Below are 20,000 nucleotides of genomic sequence, written 5' to 3' on the forward strand. Positions count from 1 at the left end.
GCACCTTCATCAGGCACCGGGTACCTATCAGGCACCAGGTACCTTCATCAGGCACCTTCATCAGGCACCAATCACCTTCATCAGGCACCGGGCACCTTCATCAGGCACCTTCATCAGGCACCAGGTACCTATCAGGCACCAGGTACCTTCATCAGGCACCTTCATCAGGCACCAATCACCTTCATCAGGCACCGGGCACCTTCATCAGGCACCAGGTACCTTCATCAGGCACCTTCATCAGGCACCAGGCACCTTCATCACTTTGGAGGAGAGTGGATGACAGAACAAGGGATGAAAGAGGAGAAAAGAAGGCAAACATAATGCCACTGTGCTCTCGCTATACTGAGTGTTTTTTAAAAGGCTTCAATCAGATCACTTTGCTAATAGAGGCTCTTTAAACACACAAGAAGAAAAGACTCCTTCACTGATGAAGCACTCTTCCTCTTCCTCTCCCTATCTCACTTCAATTCAATTTAATTTGCTTTACAGCCATAAATTGTGACATGAATGACTGTGCCAGCACATCTACATACACATGATGGGATGTGCTCTCTCTCTGTCACGTCTTCTGTGCTCTTTGAATCAGGAAGAGGACAGTCTGTCCTTTTCCCCATAAAGCCTAGAAGAGCAGGGAGACTGAGGGAACCAGGAGAGAGACACAGGAAAGAGCTGATCGCCAGCCATTTAATATGATATATAGCTGTGTGTGTGTGTGTGTGTGTGTGTGTGTGTGTGTGTGTGTGTGTGTGTGTGTGTGTGTGTGTGTGTGTGTGTGTGTGTGTGTGTGTGTGTGTGTGTGCCAAGGCCCCGCAAGAGTTGTGCCCGGCAGTGTCAGTCGGGCTCTGCCCTTTGGCACAGCGACAGATGGAGGAGAAGGAGGAGAGAGGGAGAGAGGAGATGGAGAGGGCAAAAGAGGGAGGGGGAGAAGAAGAGAGGAAGAGAGAGAGGGAGGGAGAGAGAGGAGATGGAGAGGGCAAAAGAGGGAGGGGGAGAAGAAGAGAGGAAGAGAGAGAGAGAGAGAGGGAGAGAGAGGAGATGGAGAGGGCAAAAGAGGGAGGGGGAGAAGAAGAGAGGAAGAGAGAGAGAGAGGGAGGGAGAGAGGAGATGGAGAGGGCAAAAGAGTGAGGGGGAGAAGAAGAGAGGAAGAGAGAGAGAGAGGGAGGGAGAGAGAGGAGATGGAGAGGGCAAAAGAGGGAGGGGGAGAAGAAGAGAGGAAGAGAGAGAGAGAGGGAGGGAGAGAGAGGAGATGGAGAGGGCAAAAGAGGGAGGGGGAGAAGAAGAGAGGAAGAGAGAGAGAGAGGGAGGGAGAGAGAGGAGATGGAGAGGGCAAAAGAGGGAGGGGAGAATAAGAGAGGGAGAGAGGAGATGGAGAGGGCAAAAGAGGGAGGGAGAGATGGAGGGGATAGCAGGATAGAGAGGGAGGGAGAGAGGGAGGGAGAGAGAGAGGGGAGAGAGAGAGAGAGAGGGGGAGGAGATGGAGAGGGCAAAAGAGGGAGGGGGAGAAGAAGAGAGGGAGAGAGGGAGGGAGAGAGGGAGAGAGAGAGGAGATGGAGAGGGCAAAAGAGGGAGGGAGAGAAGAAGAAATGGAGGGGAGAGCAGGATAGAGAGGGAGGGAGAGAGAGAGAGGGAGGGAGAGAGAGAGGGAGGAGATGGAGAGGGCAAAAGAGGGAGGGGGAGAAGAAGAGAGGGAGAGCGGGAGGGAGAGAGAGAGGGAGAGAGAGAGGAGATGGAGAGAGAGAGGGAGGAGATGGAGAGGGCAAAAGAGGGAGGGGAGAATAAGAGAGGGAGAGAGGAGATGGAGAGGGCAAAAGAGGGAGGGAGAGATGGAGGGGAGAGCAGGATAGAGAGGGAGGGAGAGAGGGAGGGAGAGAGAGAGGGGAGAGAGAGAGAGAGGGGGAGGAGATGGAGAGGGCAAAAGAGGGAGGGGGAGAAGAAGAGAGGGAGAGAGGGAGGGAGAGAGAGAGGGAGGGAGAGAGAGGAGATGGAGAGGGCAACAGAGGGAGGGGGAGAAGAAGAGAGGGAGAGAGGGAGGGAGAGAGGGAGAGAGAGAGGAGATGGAGAGGGCAAAAGAGGGAGGGAGAGAAGAAGAAATGGAGGGGAGAGCAGGATAGAGAGGGAGGGAGAGAGAGAGAGGGATGGAGAGAGAGAGGGAGGAGATGGAGAGGGCAAAAGAGGGAGGGGGAGAAGAAGAGAGGGAGAGCGGGAGGGAGAGAGAGAGGGAGAGAGAGAGGAGATGGAGAGGGCAACAGAGAAAGGGGTAGAAGAAGAGATGAAGGGGCAGGATAAGAGAGGGAGGGGAGAGCAGGATAGAGAGAGAGGGAGAGAAGAAGAGAAGGTGGGGGAGGAGGAGACGATGACAACAACAAGGAAGCAGGATGATATGGGAAGGTGGAGAGCTCCATGTGCTGGCAGGATCTCATGCCAGTCTGCTGAGGCGTGTTTGGAAGCCGAGCCCAAAATCAATAAGACTGCAGCTCTCTGCTCTGGCTGCTGCCTCTCCCCTAACAGGTCCTGCTATCACTCTACTGTACCCAGCTACCAGCAGGTCCTAATCCTGACAGGACCTGCCATCACTCTACTGTACCAAGCTACCAGCAGGCCCTAATCCTGACAGGACCTGCCATCACTCTACTGTACCCAGCTACCAGCAGGTCCTAATCCTGACAGGTCCTGCCATCACTCTACTGTACCCAGCTACCAGCAGGCCCTAATCCTGACAGGTCCTGCTATCACTCTACTGTACCCAGCTACCAGCAGGCCCTGATCCTGACAGGTCCTGCTATCACTCTACTGTACCCAGCTACCAGCAGGCCCTGATCCTGACAGGTCCTGCTATCACTCTACTGTACCCAGCTACCAGCAGGTCCTAATCCTGACAGGTCCTGCTATCACTCTACTGTACCCAGCTACCAGCAGGCCCTGATCCTGACAGGTCCTGCTATCACTCTACTGTACCCAGCTACCAGCAGGTCCTAATCCTGACAGGTCCTGCTATCACTCTACTGTACCCAGCTACCAGCAGGCCCTGATCCTGACAGGTCCTGCTATCACTCTACTGTACCCAGCTACCAGCAGGCCCTAATCCTGACAGGACCTGCCATCACTCTACTGTACCCAGCTACCAGCAGACCCTAATCCTGACAGGACCTGCCATCACTCTATCAAGCTACCAGCAGACCCTAATCCTGACAGGACCTGCCATCACTCTATCAAGCTACCAGCAGACCCTAATCCTGACAGGTCCTGCTATCACTCTACCCAGCTACCAGCAGGCCCTAATCCTGACAGGTCCTGCTATCACTCTACTGTACCCAGCTACCAGCAGGCCCTAATCCTGACAGGTCCTGCCATCACTCTACCCAGCTACCAGCAGGCCCTGATCCTGACAGGTCCTGCTATCACTCTACTGTACCCAGCTACCAGCAGGCTCTAATCCTGACAGGACCTGCCATCACTCTACCCAGCTACCAGCAGGCCCTGATCCTGACAGGTCCTGCTATCACTCTACTGTACCCAGCTACCAGCAGGCCCTAATCCTGACAGGTCCTGCCATCACTCTACTGTACCCAGCTACCAGCAGACCCTAATCCTGACAGGTCCTGCCATCACTCTACTGTACCCAGCTACCAGCAGGCCCTAATCCTGACAGGACCTGCCATCACTCTACCAAGCTACCAGCAGGTCCTAATCCTGACAGGTCCTGCTATCACTCTACTGTACCCAGCTACCAGCAGGCCCTAATCCTGACAGGACCTGCCATCACTCTACCAAGCTACCAGCAGGCCCTAATCCTGACAGGACCTGACATCACTCTACCAAGCTACCAGCAGGCCCTAATCCTGACAGGACCTGCCATCACTCTACTGTACCCAGCTACCAGCAGGCCCTAATCCTGACAGGACCTGCCATCACTCTACCCAGCTACCAGCAGGCCCTAATCCTGACAGGACCTGCCATCACTCTACCAAGCTACCAGCAGACCCTGATCCTGACAGGACCTGCCATCACTCTACCAAGCTACCAGCAGACCCTGATCCTGACAGGACCTGCCATCACTCTACCAAGCTACCAGCAGGCCCTAATCCTGACAGAACCTGCCATCACTCTACTGTACCCAGCTACCAGCAGGCCCTGATCCTGACAGAACCTGCCATCACTCTACCAAGCTACCAGCAGGCCCTAATCCTAACAGGTCCTGCTATCACTCTACTGTACCCAGCTACCAGCAGACCCTAATCCTGACAGGACCTGCCATCACTCTACCCAGCTACCAGCAGACCCTAATCCTGACAGGTCCTGCCATCACTCTACCCAGCTACCAGCAGACCCTAATCCTGACAGGGCCTGCTGGTAGCTTGGTAGAGTGATGGCTTTTAGAGTGAGAGAGATAGAGTGAGATCTTTTCCCCACGTGTCTGTGTGAACATCAACATTTTGTCTTCCCAACGTTTCTCATCACCCAGCCAATATTGTGTGAGCTATGGCTTGGGTCCTGAAATGTGTCACGGGGTTGTTTCTCCTGGGTGTCTTCAGTGGACTGAAAGCCGACATGTGAGCCTACATTGAATTCTGCAAAATTCTGCAGACTTTTAGAGCGTTAGGGAGCAGAACCCAAACTATACACAGAAACCAGGCTTCACACAACAGCTGTGAAACACAAATTCTAGTGTAGTAGTGTGACCGGCACATAAATAATGTAGATCTGCCAACATTAACTACAAGACGATGTTACACCATCTATATCAGTTAGTTTGGATTCATTCACCTTCACTTCAATAGCATCAAGAAAGAGATATGCTTCAAAAGTCATGAACTGGCAATCTTTTGGCATAAAAAGGGTCAAATCTATGAACATATGCCAGAAAATAAACTTTCATACGTATCTTTTTATAATCGTCAAATAAATCCATTTATGTATGTATATATATATATATATATATATATATATATATATATATATATATATATATATATATATATATATTACATTGCAAGCCTCTTCACTAAATTAGGATTCTTTAGAGTGAGAGTCTGACACTGACCAGCATCGTGAGAGACATTGGGAAAATTGCATTGATACACAGAGAGTAGTCTTGGGTATTGTATCCTGAATCAGCACAGAGGAGTGCCAGTGTGCCCTGGGGCGCTGGATTTCTTTTTTATCTGTTATTTTGCGAGAGTCTGCACAAAATGACTTCAGACTCTGCAGCAGCAGACGTTACTCCTAGTATCAAAAGTCATGCTCTGTTCAAGGAAGACAAGATACGCGGCTGTAATACAAGACTTATCCTTCGTTTCCACTTCCAGCATTGAGTTGAAATCGGTCTGGGATGCAAAATGGCACACAAGTGGTGCATCACAGTAGTAGCCATTAGCTGTCCTCAAAGGCTCTGTCGAAACAAACGGACAAAGTAGCCCCATCTGCAAAATTAAGCCTGGTTGAGGGTCTACTCTCCCATGGGCAACTGCTGACATCATTATGGTTGATGTAATTCCACCTCAGACAACCATGCTACTGACTGCACCTCAGACAGACATATTGTCATACTTTCCCAAATTCAAATGGAGCATGGCAGGTAGCATATGGTACAAAGGCTGGCAGGCGGGCGCCCGGGGGGGACTTGCCCCCCCGGGCTTCCTGATTGGCCATTCCCAGAATTGGCCTTATGACAAATGCATACTGTAGCTAATCAACAGGCGCCATAGCAGCCATGCTGTAGACCAGTGGTGGCCAAACTACGGCCCACAGGCCAACTGCCCATTGCCCATTTTTAAGTGGTCATGAATGCTTTTTTTGGGGGAGGTGGGGGGGGTACACAGACTCTGGCCATTCTGCATGTTCTGTCTGTTTTAACGAATCACTTTGAACTAACAGTCTATCTACAGGTTAAAACATTGCATCATAAGGTGGACACTTGGCTCTTGAACTGTAGCTTATTCACGGAGAGTTGTGGAGGAATGTTGGAGGCTGCCTTGTCCCTTTCTTAACCTTTTCAGCCGTCTTTATTTTTTTACCCAGCCTTTTATTTGGCACTGTTTTTTGAGCGTTTTTACATTGAATTTTGGTGAAATTGTCTCTGTCTTAACCTCTTGGCACAGAAATTGAAAAGAAAACTTGAAAAGATACAGAAATACTAGGGGTGTCACAATATATCGTCCCACGAAATTTCGCGATAGTAAAACGTCACGATATGTATCGTTGAGATGAAATCTCATATCGCAATTTTTTTTTTTTTTTTTTTTTTTAAATAGACAAAGAAACGTCTTTGTTTGTTGAAGTTCAATGTGTGGAAAGTAGTTCAGTTGAACAAGTCTCTGAAGAGACACATGAGAAGTTATACAGGAGAGAAACCATTCAATTGAGTTTCTGGCAAAACTGTTTACTTGACAGGAAAAACTGAAGATGCATAAAAAATAGACTAAGAAAAGTCTTGTTGTTTGAGTTTGAAGAAAAACTGAAGATGCATAATGAGAATTTATACTGCTGAGAAACCTTTTAGTTCAAAGTAAATCTAAGTGACGGTGTAACTCATTCTATTTCAAGATAAGCCTTATCTCCAATCTCATGTTTTTTCTAGTTGTTATTGTAATAACAATTTCCCACAACAGCATGTTTTGTATTTGTGCATTTCAAATAAAATACTACTTTTCCAGTCATATATTGTCATTATTCAAGTTTAAAAAAATATTGTTAAAATCGTATCGTATCGTATTGTTATCGTGAACCCAGTATCGTGATACGTATCGTATCGTGAACTGAGTGTATCGTGACACCCCTAAGAAATACCCATTGTAATAGCTGAGCACATCAATAAGCTATGTAGTGCTGTGTACTGTAGTTATTTTGATAGAAAATTATGATTTTTTTTATCCCATTTTTATCCCCCATTAGTGCTAATTGTAATTTATTTATCCTGGTTGCTGCTCCACCCTCTGCTGATCTGGGTTAGAGCCGAAACTGGCTCCATGCTTCCTCCGAGACATGGGCAGTTAGCCAGCCGCTTCTTTTCACCTGACAGGGGAAGCTTCACAGGTAGGACATAGCACGTGGGAGGATCACGCTATTCCAACGAGTTCCCCTCCCTCCGAACAGGCGCCCCGAACGACCAGAGGAGGCACCACTTCATCGACCAGGATATCGCATGTTTTGGTGAAGGGGGTTCCTATATGAAGGAAACCCCCAGGGGGCACGGGGAGAACATGCAAACTCTATAATAATAATATAGAAAGGCCCCTTTTGACGACCCCACCTGGGCGGTGGGCACTCGAGGGGGACATGCAGACGGGCACGCACTCCTTCAGTGCTCACAGTGTCCCAGGTGGGAATCGAACCCAGGACCTTCTAGCTGTGAGGCGACAGTGCTAAAGAAAATGAATTTGTGATGGCACAGGGGTTTTCTGGTTTCCTCTATGTGGCCCAAAACAACACAAAGTTTGGCCACGCCTGCTGTAGACTCTGTGGACCCTCTCACTCTCTCCTCTCCGCCCTCTCTCTTTATCCACCTCTTTTCATCTGGAGGGATTTGGAGCTGTCAGTCAGACAGAGTGCCGTGTCGGACGAGAAAGCAAGCAAAGCACAAGGCTTTTTGTTTATCGATGACAGACGCACAAGTTTGACTTTTTCCTCTTCTGAGGTGACAAATGGAACGCGTAATGTAAACAAGGCGGCAGTAAGTCATGTCCCGCTGGCTTCTGTATCACAGACGCTGGCATCCACTGCTGCTGTTACGAGTGACAGCTACAGTGTTCTCTTTCTAAAAGATCTGAAATGTATCAAGCCTAGCTAAGTGAAAGGCCCGGGAAGTCATTTCTCAAGACGAACGACGGTGGATTGCGTTTGGAGAGCATTTATTTTCCACGGGGGGAGAGAGAGGCTTGTTTCTGGAGAGACGTTGATCTATTAAACAATTCGCCCCGGCTACTGCAGGCAAGATTGGGAAAGTTTTGTGAGCAGCCACTTCAGAGATGAGACAGTCTGCATCGAGCCGCCATGCATCATCAGGCAGGTACTCACCAGTCATACTCTTCACCGAACATTGGCTGTTCTTCCTCTTCCTCTTCGGGCCATCGAGCCACCTGAGAGAGAGAGAGAGAGAGAGAGAGAGAGAGAGAGAGAGAGAGAGATAAGTACATGTATACAACACATTATGAAATTACAACATAACTAAATGATAGTCTAAATGTAGGCTGTAAATAGTGCCACGCCACAGGTGGTCACAATATCAAGACAGTTCAAATATTCAAATTCAAGATACTTTTCTGTTTGTCTTAAACTTTCTAGCACTCCTTGTATCATCCTTACCAACCAGCTGGTACTCAAATCACACTGAAACAAATGCAAACTGGACTCCTGAGTCCTGAGTATGCTGTACTCCTATCATGTTCCGTAAAGCACTTTGTCATGTTGTTCTGAAAACGCTAGACAAATTCTACCACTATAATAGGAGAGCTGTCTGTCTGTCCGTCTGTCTGTTTGTCCGGCCTAACCTACTGTGTGTGTGTGTGTGTGTGTGTGTGTGTGTGTGTGTGTGTATGTATGTGTGTGTGTGTGTGTGTGTGTGTGTGTGTGTCCCTCTCTCTCTCCCTCTGTCTTAAAAAGAGAGTTCCCACTAGCAGCTCCATGCTCACTACTACCCCCGCCCCCTCTACTGCCCCCGCCCCCTCTACTAGCCCCGCCCCCTCTACTGCGTTCAGCCAGCGTTAAGAAGTTCATGGTGGTGTATGAGCTGCTGACTCAGGAGCAGAGAGACCTCACCCCCGAACAGGTCAATATAAGAGACACACACACACACACACACACACACACACACACACACACACACACACACACACACAAATCAATGCATTTTTTTTGTATGTTTAATAATACTAACCCTGACAAGATTGTATAACACTGGCGTCGATCCATGCATATTAATGATCCCAGTTAGCCATTATCCCTCTCTTATACCTTTTTCACATCAAAAGTACCACTTAGAAATGTTTTCTTTTAAACCCACGTAAGCGCCATCGACACATTCACATCGCCTGCTCTCGACCCGCTCAGCTGCTCCCCCCGCAGGACACAGCGGGCATTTCAGCGTATCAATTCACTGTGGCTGCAGCCTGTATAGGCGACCTGGACACTAAACCAGCAGACTGACGTGATGTGATTGTCCCCAAAACCTATAAGCTGTGGCAGCGCCACCATATGGTCACGGACGGACAAACAGTGAATCAATACAATCAATGTAACGTTATAGAAACCAACGTTACCTTTCTGAAATGTACACGACAGTAAATATTTTGGGCTGTGTCAAAACAGCGACGGTTAAGCCGGTGTGCGGAAGTATCAAATCGCCGCCATGTTGCTTCGTAAGGGGAAAAGAAATGGGATTTTAGTATGTTAACCACAGACCTTATTTCATTTAACCAAAATCCCCCATACTAAAATCCCATTCACTTTCCCCCTTACGAACCAGCATGGAGGAGATTTCCTGGTAAAGCCTGCAAAAATACATCATCTGGACCATGCAGTCCTCCATAGAAGCGGCTGCATAAAGATGATTATTAGCATTGCTAGGGAGTATAGTGCATTTCTCTGTGCACACAAAAAGCAAACAAACACCACCCACTTGACCAAGTGTTCAAGTGTTTCAAGAGCATGGCTTGCCTCCCACTTCAATGTCTAACAGAGGGGGGGCGGAGCCATGTGGAACAACTAAGACTTCAATAGAGAGGCAAAGTGACCGCCTACTTCCTGCTTCAGCACTGTACCAGAGAATTTCATCCACCATTTATTTTCCCATAGACATTTTGTAAAATGCTTATAAAAATAGTTTTACTAAAATATATATATATATAAATATATATTTTTATATATAAATATATATATTTGTTATTTTTTTTATGTTTTGGTCCGAGCGAAATGCTCTATGGTCTCTCCCGATTCTAAACATAGCTGAACCGTTTGGTTTGACGAAGCAAAACCATTTTTATACGCATTTTACGAAATGTCTATGGGAAAATAAATGGCGGATAAAAATCTCTGGTACAGTGCTGAAGCAGGAAGTGACGTTCCACTTTGGCTCTCTATGTGTCTAACAGTGGGGGGGGGGGGGGGGGGGGGCGGAGCCATGTGGAACAACTAAGAAAAGGTTAGGCCTGACTCAAGTGCAGCGCACAAGAGCTGTGTATGAAGCACGGGCACACAAACAAACCCAGAACAAAATTACATTCTCTGTTTGTATCCACATAACTGAGGCAAAGTTGAAGTGATTTCCCAATAGGGCTGCGTACACATGCATGCATTGCACACGCACACGTGTGTGCACACGCACACGCACACGCACACACACACACACACACACACACACACACACACACTCGGGCACAGTCATACACCCGCTCACACAGCCTTGGCAACCACGCGCGCGCGCGCACACATGTGACAGGCACAGACAGCAGCTCTTAGCTGACCGCCTGGCTGCTCTGTAGGGAATAGTTGTGAAAGCACAGAGATGGCGAGCGAGACGGAGACGGAGAAAGTAGAGGGGAAAAACCGCTTGTCTTCTGTGTGTGTGTGTGGGGGGGGGGGGGGGGAGGGAACCCAGAGACAGTAGAGAGAAGGTGAGAGAGAGAAAGAGAGCAAAAGCTCTGCCTATTAGTGCTGGGCTGTGTGCAGACTCCCCAGAGGACTGATCTGTGCTCTCAGACACTCTCTGATAGCCTGCAGCTCTCTCCTCCCGGGCCAGGCCGGCCCACCACTCTTTAATACAAGCTGCAGAAGAAGAAGAAGAGGGTGCAGGACTTCATTAGTCCGCCATCAATAAAACATGGCCACACTCAGTTCAGATGTAATATACAGGGATATTATAGGTTGCATGTGCTCAGTAATCAGGTTACACTGTGCTGTTTGTGCGTGGGATTTAAGCTAGAACAAGCGATAGCTGGATTTTTCTTCCTACACCTACACTACAGGAAATATTGGTTATGACCACAGAATATCTTTTTTTAATCCTGGTTGAAAATTTTGATGCAGGGAAATTAATCACTTGTATATTATGTCCTTATTCCTCTTTTGTTGGTGTCTAGTAGAAATCAGCACTTTCCCCTACTTTCCCACAAACGATGCCGCGAAATACAAGAGCACTCATTCCTGGGAAAAACACAAACATCAAAACAGAGTGTTTTTGCGGGAAGTGGACACAATGATGACTATGATTACGATATATGATGTACAGAAATATATGATGTACAGAATGTTCTTGTTCAACCTGGTGATTTGTGTTCAGGTCAACACGTACGTCGGTTAGAATAACCCACGAGGAGCTCATGCTTTTATTGTGAAATCCATTTGTGAACAAACATGGTTAAGATGCCTGGTTCAATCCGATATGAAACTGGTTTACTGTTGCATGTAAAGATGTTGGTTTCACCATCTGTGCAAACTGTGGCTTGCACAGAGCTATGGGCACACGCCGGTGAACTCCATTTACTACTATTACTATTGGGATCATCATTTTCTGGGAGCTGGCAGACACACATTTTCATCTTCTTTTTTTTGCTGGTGGACCATCTGTGGGCGGGACACCACAGGTGGACAGGACCATCTGTGGGCGGGACACCACAGGTGGACAGGACCATCTGTGGGTGGGACCACCACAGGTGGACAGGAATATTCTGTTCATTGCTTTATTCAGGGCAACAGGGAAACTCATTCACAGGCTAGCAAAGGTGCAGCATGTAAACAGCTGATCCTGAATCAGGCCTTAACCCAGGGCTTTTCTAATAGCCAGGTTAATCAGTGCATATAAACCAGAGGTGGACAGAGTACTGACAATAAATCCTCCTCAAGCACAAGGATTCTTACTTTAGTGAAAATGACCTCAAGTACAAGTCAAATTACTACTCCAGGAGATTACTCAAGTAGTGTTGTTTCTGCCCTGCGCTTCCCAGAGATCGTCTGTGTTGATTCTGGACGTCTCCATGGACCTTACATCTGTCAATCAAACAGCGTGGGCGGGACTCGCGTCTTTTCCCTCACAGTTTCTTGACCCGTTCGTTACTTCATTCAGAACGAGGCACGCTCTGCTTCTTCCTTCACTCACGCTCTCATTTCCGTGCAGAGCCTCAGATTTACGAACGCACCCAATGTCTCCATATAATGTCTCCATATAATGTCTCCATATAATGTCTCCATAATTATAATGTCTCCATATAATGTCTCCATAATTATAATGTCTCCATGTCTCCATATAATGTCTCCATATAATGTCTCCATGTCTCCATATAATGTCTCCATATAATGTCTCCATAATGTCTCCATATGTCTCCATATAATGTCTCCATATAATGTATCCATATAATGTCTCCATAATGTCTCCATATAATGTCTCCATAATTATAATGTCTCCATGTCTCCATATAATGTCTCCATGTCTCCATATAATGTCTCCATATAATGTCTCCATAATGTCTCCATAATGTCTCCATATGTCTCCATATAATGTCTCCAAATAATGTCTCCATATAATGTCTCCATAATGTCTCCATATAATGTCTCCATATAATGTCTCCATAATGTCTCCATATAATGTCTCCATATAATGTCTCCATATAATGTCTCCATAATGTCTCCATATAATGTCTCCATAATGTCTCCATATAATGTCTCCATATAATGTCTCCATAATGTCTCCATATAATGTCTCCATAATGTTTCCATATAATGTCTCCATATAATGTCTCCATATAATGTCCCCATAATGAAAACAGTTTTACGCAATGTGAATGTGACTGAAATATTTGCACTCTTGAGTCTGAACTCTTTTCTCAGTGAACCACGTTTCAAGAACATGCCACACATGTTCTCTTCTTAGAGTTTTGAAATGACCCAAAGGTTTCTCACTTCATTCACCAGCCAGCGTGTTTGGATACTTCTTCCCTGCAACAATACTTGCCTGTTCATTTGGGCAGCATCGATCTGTCTGTGTCATCAGCATAGCAGTGATAAGAGAAGCCATGAGAAGAGATCACATAGGCAAGAGATCTGATATAGAGAAGAAAAAGTAAGGGGCCCAGGACTGAGCCCTGGGGGACACCAGTGGTAAGGGCAGGATCTGGAGACGGACCCTCTCCATAAGACCTGGTATGAGCGGTTCGAGAGATAGGAAGCAAACCAGGATAGTGCAGAACCTGAAATGCCGAGGTCAGACAGAGTGGAAAGAAGGATTTGGTGATTGACTGTATCGAAGGCAGCAGACAGGTCAAGGAGGACAAGGACAGAGGAGAGGGATGAGGCCTTAGCAGTGTGAAGGGCCTCTGTGACAGCAAGAAGAGCTGTCTCAGTGGAGTGCGAAGCCTTGAAACCGGACTGCAGAGGGTCCAAGAGGTCATTCTGGGAGAGATAGAGAGAAAGTTGTTCGGACGCTGCTCGTTCATTTGGGCAGTTACTAGCCTGATATTCAGACTTCATCGTCCACTCATCACCTCATTTCCTCTTCTTTGGCCACAGCTGTGTCTGTTTCTGCTGTGCATATGACTGACACCAGCGTTAGCCAATCAGCGCCAAATCCACAACTGTGGAGTGGGCGTGGCTTCGGAGGTCTGGAGCCAGGCTAGGCAGTTACAGCAATTGAGTCTAAATCCCATCTGCACTCGCCTTTCACATTCTACCTTGGCTTAAATTACAACACCAGCTCCTTCTCAATTCTGGTTGCCTTTGCCCTTTTCAGAATGCATCAGTAGGCTTAATTGGGCATTAAGTTAAGCTTTTAAATACCCTATTGAGTTAAGGCTTGGTTTATCTTGATTGTTGCTACAATAGCATCTTATTAGAGACGCTAAATGAGACCCGAGTGATTTGAAATAAGGCCCGACACAGAGATATACTGTCCCATGTCATGCTACAATGTGGGAGGAGGTGAGAGGAAGATTATTTTGAGAAGAAACCCAAATGGGCATTCGAAACGAAACACATGAATATAAGCTTGGATCCAGACTGAAATCATTCACATTGTTCTCAACTTGGAAAGAACAACGTGAGTCAATTCACCAATGAACCATTCTTTCCAAAAGCTGGAAGAGAGCCACCTGTGATGTCATCAAGCAACAAGCCACCTGTGATGTCATCAAGCAACAGCTCCTGGGTCGGGGAGCAAATACGACTTGACCCCAAAAACTGCACTGTGTTTCACATTGACCCCAAAGACTGCACTGTGTGTTTCACATTGACCTTAAAGACTGCACTGTGTGTTTCACATTGGCCTTAAAGACTGTACTGTGTGTTTCACATTGACCTTAAAGACTGCACTGTGTGTTTCACATTGACCTTAAAGACTGCACTGTGTGTTTCACATTGACCTTAAAGACTGCACTGTGTTTCACATTGACCTTAAAGACTGCACTGTGTGTTTCACATTGACCTTAAAGACTGCACTGTGTTTCACATTGACCTTAAAGACTGCACTGTGTGTTTCACATTGACCTTAAAGACTGCACTGTGTTTCACATTGACCTTAAAGACTGCACTGTGTGTTTCACATTGACCTTAAAGACTGCACTGTGTTTCACATTGACCTTAAAGACTGTACTGTGTGTTTCACATTGGCCTTAAAGACTGTACTGTGTGTTTCACATTGGCCTTAAAGACTGTACTGTGTGTTTCACATTGGCCTTAAAGACTGCACTGTGTGTTTCACATTGGCCTTAAAGACTGTACTGTGTGTTTCACATTGACCTTAAAGACTGCACTGTGTTTCACATTGACCTTAAAGACTGCACTGTGTTTCACATTGTAATAGGCTGTAAAAGGTTCTATATTCCGGGGGGTCACATACTCTCATGAGCACATGACCAGGTTGTGTTTGTTCACTTGAAGGACAACAACAAAGTGTCAATAGGTGGAGAGAAAGAGAATGGCAGCTGTCGGGGTGAATGATGAGGTGTGGCTGTCCGGCCTTCCAGAGGTGAACGTCTCTCCCTCCACCGAGTCCACTGACTTCCTCATCAAAAGCCATCACACACACATAGGGCTGCTGGTGGTGAGTGACAGCCATCACGCTGTCAGCTAAGTGACAGTTCAGTTCTCCCATGCGGATGGAAAGATAGATAAAAACACCTTCTCTTTCACCCTCTCTCTTTCTACAGAAACTGATCTTTCTCTTCCTCTCTATCCTGCCCTCGCCTCCCATCCTCATGTCACCCTCCGTCCATTCTCACTCCCTCCTACCTTAAGATACACAACGACCATTCTCACTCCCTCCTACCCTAAAGCCGTTTTCCCACATGCGTACCGGAAAATTACCTGTAAGTCAATATCGGACATTTCCCTGAATTTCCCTTCACACCTTCACGCTCGCATATGGGAATCTAGCAGCGAAATTGCCTATATGTTGGGGGGCGGGGGGAGCTTATTTGGGGGGTCGGCAAAACTCGAAATAAGTTCGCTTGTCACACAATAAATCACACTCGTTTGACTTAAGAGCAGCGTCAAGCCGCCAGCGTAATAAACACAGCCGATTTCCCCCCTCCCTGCTCTAGAGAGGCCAGTCCTTCACTCAGTCCTCCGCACTTGGCAGCAGCCACACACACAGGACAGACACAGCGAGAATGGCAGAGGCTTGAGCTGCCCAACGCTTGTATGTATGTAGAGAAAGCAAATGCACGAAGCGAAATGTGGAAGTAGTTTGCTTTGATGTGCGCGAATGATGTGTCCGGGCTTGCCTTCGCCTTCGGAAATCAGCACGCCCACACATGAAGCTGACATAGGCTACCGCTCTTATTATCACAAGATAATTTCGCCAGTTTGCTTTAATGTGCGCGAATGATTAGATTATGCCCGCTGGAACATTAAGCAACTGTGTAGGCTACACCTCGCCCATGAGAGAAGGACCAGTGTCGCGGAAAATGACTGGACCCATTTCCCACTTGTGTACCCTTAAGAGCATACCGCTCTTCTGACTGGCTCGAAACTGGTGAAATGTCCGCGACGACGGGGTCGCGCTTATACCGGCACAACGACTTTCCCACATGCAGGCATTAGACCACGTTCCGGTCATTTAGCGGTACAAAGCGCATGTGGGAAAACGGCTTGTGATACACAACGACCATTCCCACTCTCTCCTACCCTAAGATACACAACGACCATTCCCACTCCCTCATACCCTAAGATACACAACAACCATTCCCACTCCCTCCTACCCTAAGATACACAACGACCATTCCCACTCCCTCCTACCTTAAGATACACAACGACCATTCCCACTCCCTCCTACCCTAAGATACACAACGACCATTCCCACTCCCTCCTACCCTAAGATACACAACGACCATTCCCACTCCCTCCTACCCTAAGATACACAACAACCATTCCCACTCCCTCCTACCCTAAGATACACAACAACCATTCCCACTCCCTCCTACCCTAAGTTACACAACGACCATTCCCACTCCCTCCTACCCTAAGATACACAACGACCATTCCCACTCTCTCCTACCCTAAGATACACAACAACCATTCCCACTCCCTCCTACCCTAAGTTACACAACGGAGAGCTTTGGTTTCCTCACCGGAGTGTTAAGTTCTCGTCTTCAAAGCACACATTCGATGGCAATGCAGCAAGAGTGCTGGCATAGCGATAAAAGAATGGATGTGAGTCACCAGACCTCTGACTAGGCTCCCCGCTAACCCTCTTCTAAGACCTAATCAATCCAAAAATAGCAAATATTAGCAGCCTTGCAGCCAAAAAGAGCTTAGCACCATTGGCGGAACCCTCACAAGTGGTAATCCTCGCTTTGTGTCCTCTCTGAGACAGAGCGAGAGAGAGAGAGAGAAAGAGAGAGGGAGAGAGAGAGAGATAGAGAGAGAAAGAGAGAGGGAGAGAGAGAGAGAGAGAGATGGAGAGAGGGAGAGAGAGAGAGACAGAGAGAGAGAGGAACAGAAGAAAGAGGAGAGCCTGTTCTCTTCTTCCACAACACAACAGCAATATTTCACGCTCAGCTGCAGAGGTTACAACACCTGAGCATGAGCAAGTTAACCTGACGCTGCCAGATGGACGGTTTAGCACATTACGTTTCACTAAACCAGTCGATCTGGGAATGCAGTAACCCGACCCGCTGACGGAGGCGGGAACTTTTTCCAAGCTACTTGGCAGGTGATTGGATGACCCATCTGTCTATCACCGCTGGTGCGTGATAACTTCAACCAATCAGATCGCCGAAGGTACCTGTGCCTGATCTCCGTGGTATTCATTGATTGAGTCCTCACCGTCCTCATCGTCGTAGTCACCTTCGAAGCATGATGTTAGATTATAACGAACTAGTTGTGTGGCTTAGCCTTCCCAAATGTTGAGGGTCGTTTTTTAGAATTTAATACATAGAATTGGGAACGTTACATTCCATTTCATTCAGACTGCCTGTCACTTCCGCGGCGGCAGCCATGTTTACGAGTGAAAAGAACTACAAAGACCATGTACCCACTACTTGCCCAGACGAGCCTAAGCCCGCCTAAGGCTGCCGCTGATTCATCGAGCCGGCCATGGTTCGGCCAATCATCTTAACTGCCTGTGCATGACAAGATGGATTACGTCGAGAGAATCTCTTTTGATCTCGCGAGGTTATCCATCTTGCAAGCAAGGTTATGAGCGGTTAATAAAAAAAAGAAAAAAAAAAAAAATCGAATTATATCAATTATACATTCGAACATGCCCTCCTCCCCCACATTCGAAGTTAAATTTGAGCGTGAGCCATAGGCCACTTACTGGTGTTTGCGTGGTCTTTTCAGCAGGTCCAATGCACACTTGTTTGGGAGAAACTCGAAAGTTAGTGAAAGAAGAAGTAAGTTTACGCCGACGCGTTTCAGCCTAGTGGCCTTCGTCAGGGCACTTTGGTACTATGTCGTTTTACTTTGAAAGTTACGACAGGAAGTGGTGGTGTTTATGCTTGCTAGCTTGACAGGGGTCAATGTGTAGTGGCAGCCTGCGGCAGCTAGAGAGGTGTGGGTGAGAGAAGAAATGGTGCAAAAACAGCATGTGTTACCCGTTAGGTGAATAAAGATACACAGCCACAAAGGAACGTTTTACAGCTTCATCAAAAAAGTGGATTTTTCGCGGGCCATCTAGACTAGAGTGGGAAGGCTCTGGCTAGTAGGAAGGCTAAGAAAGTAACATGAACAACACTGGTAATAAGATAAACTTAAACTTAATCTACAAAGTATTTAAACAGTCAGTCAACTGAGCTAACGTGAGCAAGACCGTCTGCAAGTAGTTACGCTAAACGAACAACATAACAGAATTAGGTAGAACATGTAAGTGAGAAGGTCTATTCAGGCAGAATGATTCACACAGCTGACATCTATGTACTTCACGTACACTTCAGCCAGGGTTCTATTATAGACCGTCCATATATTATTGTCACTGCACAGGTTTTCTCTGACGCTATGGCAGGCGGGGAAATGCGCTTGTTAGCACTTGTTAACTAACGTTAGTGCAGAGTCCGCTGTAAGGGCAGGCAGCTGCGTGTGGGTTAGATGAGAGGGAGAGAGAGAGAGAGAGAGAGAGTCCATGTGTGTGACGTCACCTTATTAATATGCATATCAGATTTTATGAATCAATATCAGCTCCTTCAAAATTAATATCGATTCAATATCGATATATAGATTTTTTTTTTACGCCCACTTTTGGCCAACGGAACGTGCGCCTTTTTGTGATTGGCCATGCCCATTGTCACATCCCCTTTTGGCCAGTGGCCATGGAAAGCAGTTCTAAGTTGGCCAACCTTTCTACAACGTTTTGTTGTGCCAATCCGTTCACAAGGTTTTGAGACGCCCTGCCGACAAACAGACGAGGGGCAAAAACCCTACAGGGAAGGTTACAGTTAGCACACACAGGCTCCTCGCGTCCCGTGTCTGGTTCCACTTGCTGTGGGAGTCTGTGCAACATACCGTGAAGAACCATGACACTTCTTGTCTAACCTGATGCTTTGAAGCAGGCGGACGATCTGATGAGAAACAACAACACACCACTCCATTGGATTGGGGTGTGTTGTTTATGTAAGGAAGCTGGCAGGATCTTCATTTACGCCACACAGTCAGTCAGGCAGGCACTGTGCGTCCACTTAGCGCAAAATACAAGTGTGCTTGTTCATGGAAGAAGACATCATACATAATTGAATATATTTCGGATAGGATGTAATTTTCTGCAGGTTGAGGCACGTCTCGGGTGAGCTGCACAGGCGGGCGCATACCACACAGCGCTTTTTCCATTCTCAGCTCTCCGGATACACCTCTGGGTACGTGCACGAGTAGAACAGACAGACTCACGGATACACCTCTGGATACGTGCACGAGTAGAACAGACAGACTCACAGATACACCTCTGGATACGTGCACGAGTAGAACAGACAGACTCACAGCAAATGATACTGTACTACGCAGTAAGCAATGTTATAGCACACTACAGTAACGTTAGTAGATGTAAGTTAGAAGGTGGCACACAAATAGCAACACAAAAACACAGTGGTGGAAAAAAAGGTGACATGCAAAAAGAGTGACGGGCTGACCTGATGACGCAGTAGGAGTGTAAAATATGCATGGTGGCAGATGACGAGCGGTGGTAGTTGCAGTTGTAGTAGCTGACTGTTACTCACACACATGCACTCGGCCTGTCTCTCTCTACTGTCTCTGAGTCTACTACACACAAATGCCTCTCTCTACCAGTGGCTCTATGTTTAGCTCTCTGGCTTGGGACCCACTCGCATACACACCCTCTTTTACTCTCTCTCTCTCTCTCTCTCACACACACACACACACACACACACACACACACACACACACACACACACTCTCTCTCTCTCTCTCTCTCTCTCTCACACACACACACACACTCACACACTCACACTCTCTCTCTCTCTCTCTCTCACACACACACACACACACACACACACACTCTCTCTCTCTCTCTCTCTCACACACACACACACACACACACTCACACACTCTCTCTCTTTCTCTCCGTCCAATCT

The 20,000-nt window shown here is 47.1% G+C and overlaps 1 protein-coding gene across 1 annotated transcript in view; it reads right to left on the reverse strand.

Annotated features, from left to right (window-relative positions):
* The window catches only part of LOC310774637 (thyroid hormone receptor alpha-like), a gene marked incomplete at its 3' end in the record, with an annotated part of 68,394 nt that overhangs the window by 36,396 nt on the left and 11,998 nt on the right, over positions 1–20,000 (reverse strand). Inside the window, exon 2 of the mRNA XM_083634737.1 lies at positions 8,014–8,075. Within this exon, the coding sequence (XP_083490863.1) occupies positions 8,014–8,075 (62 nt within the window). The remainder of the gene's footprint in view (positions 1–8,013; positions 8,076–20,000) is intronic.

Source organism: Poromitra crassiceps (assembly GCF_964638095.1).
Source record: "Poromitra crassiceps genome assembly, chromosome: 4".
NCBI lineage: Eukaryota > Metazoa > Chordata > Actinopteri > Beryciformes > Melamphaidae > Poromitra > Poromitra crassiceps.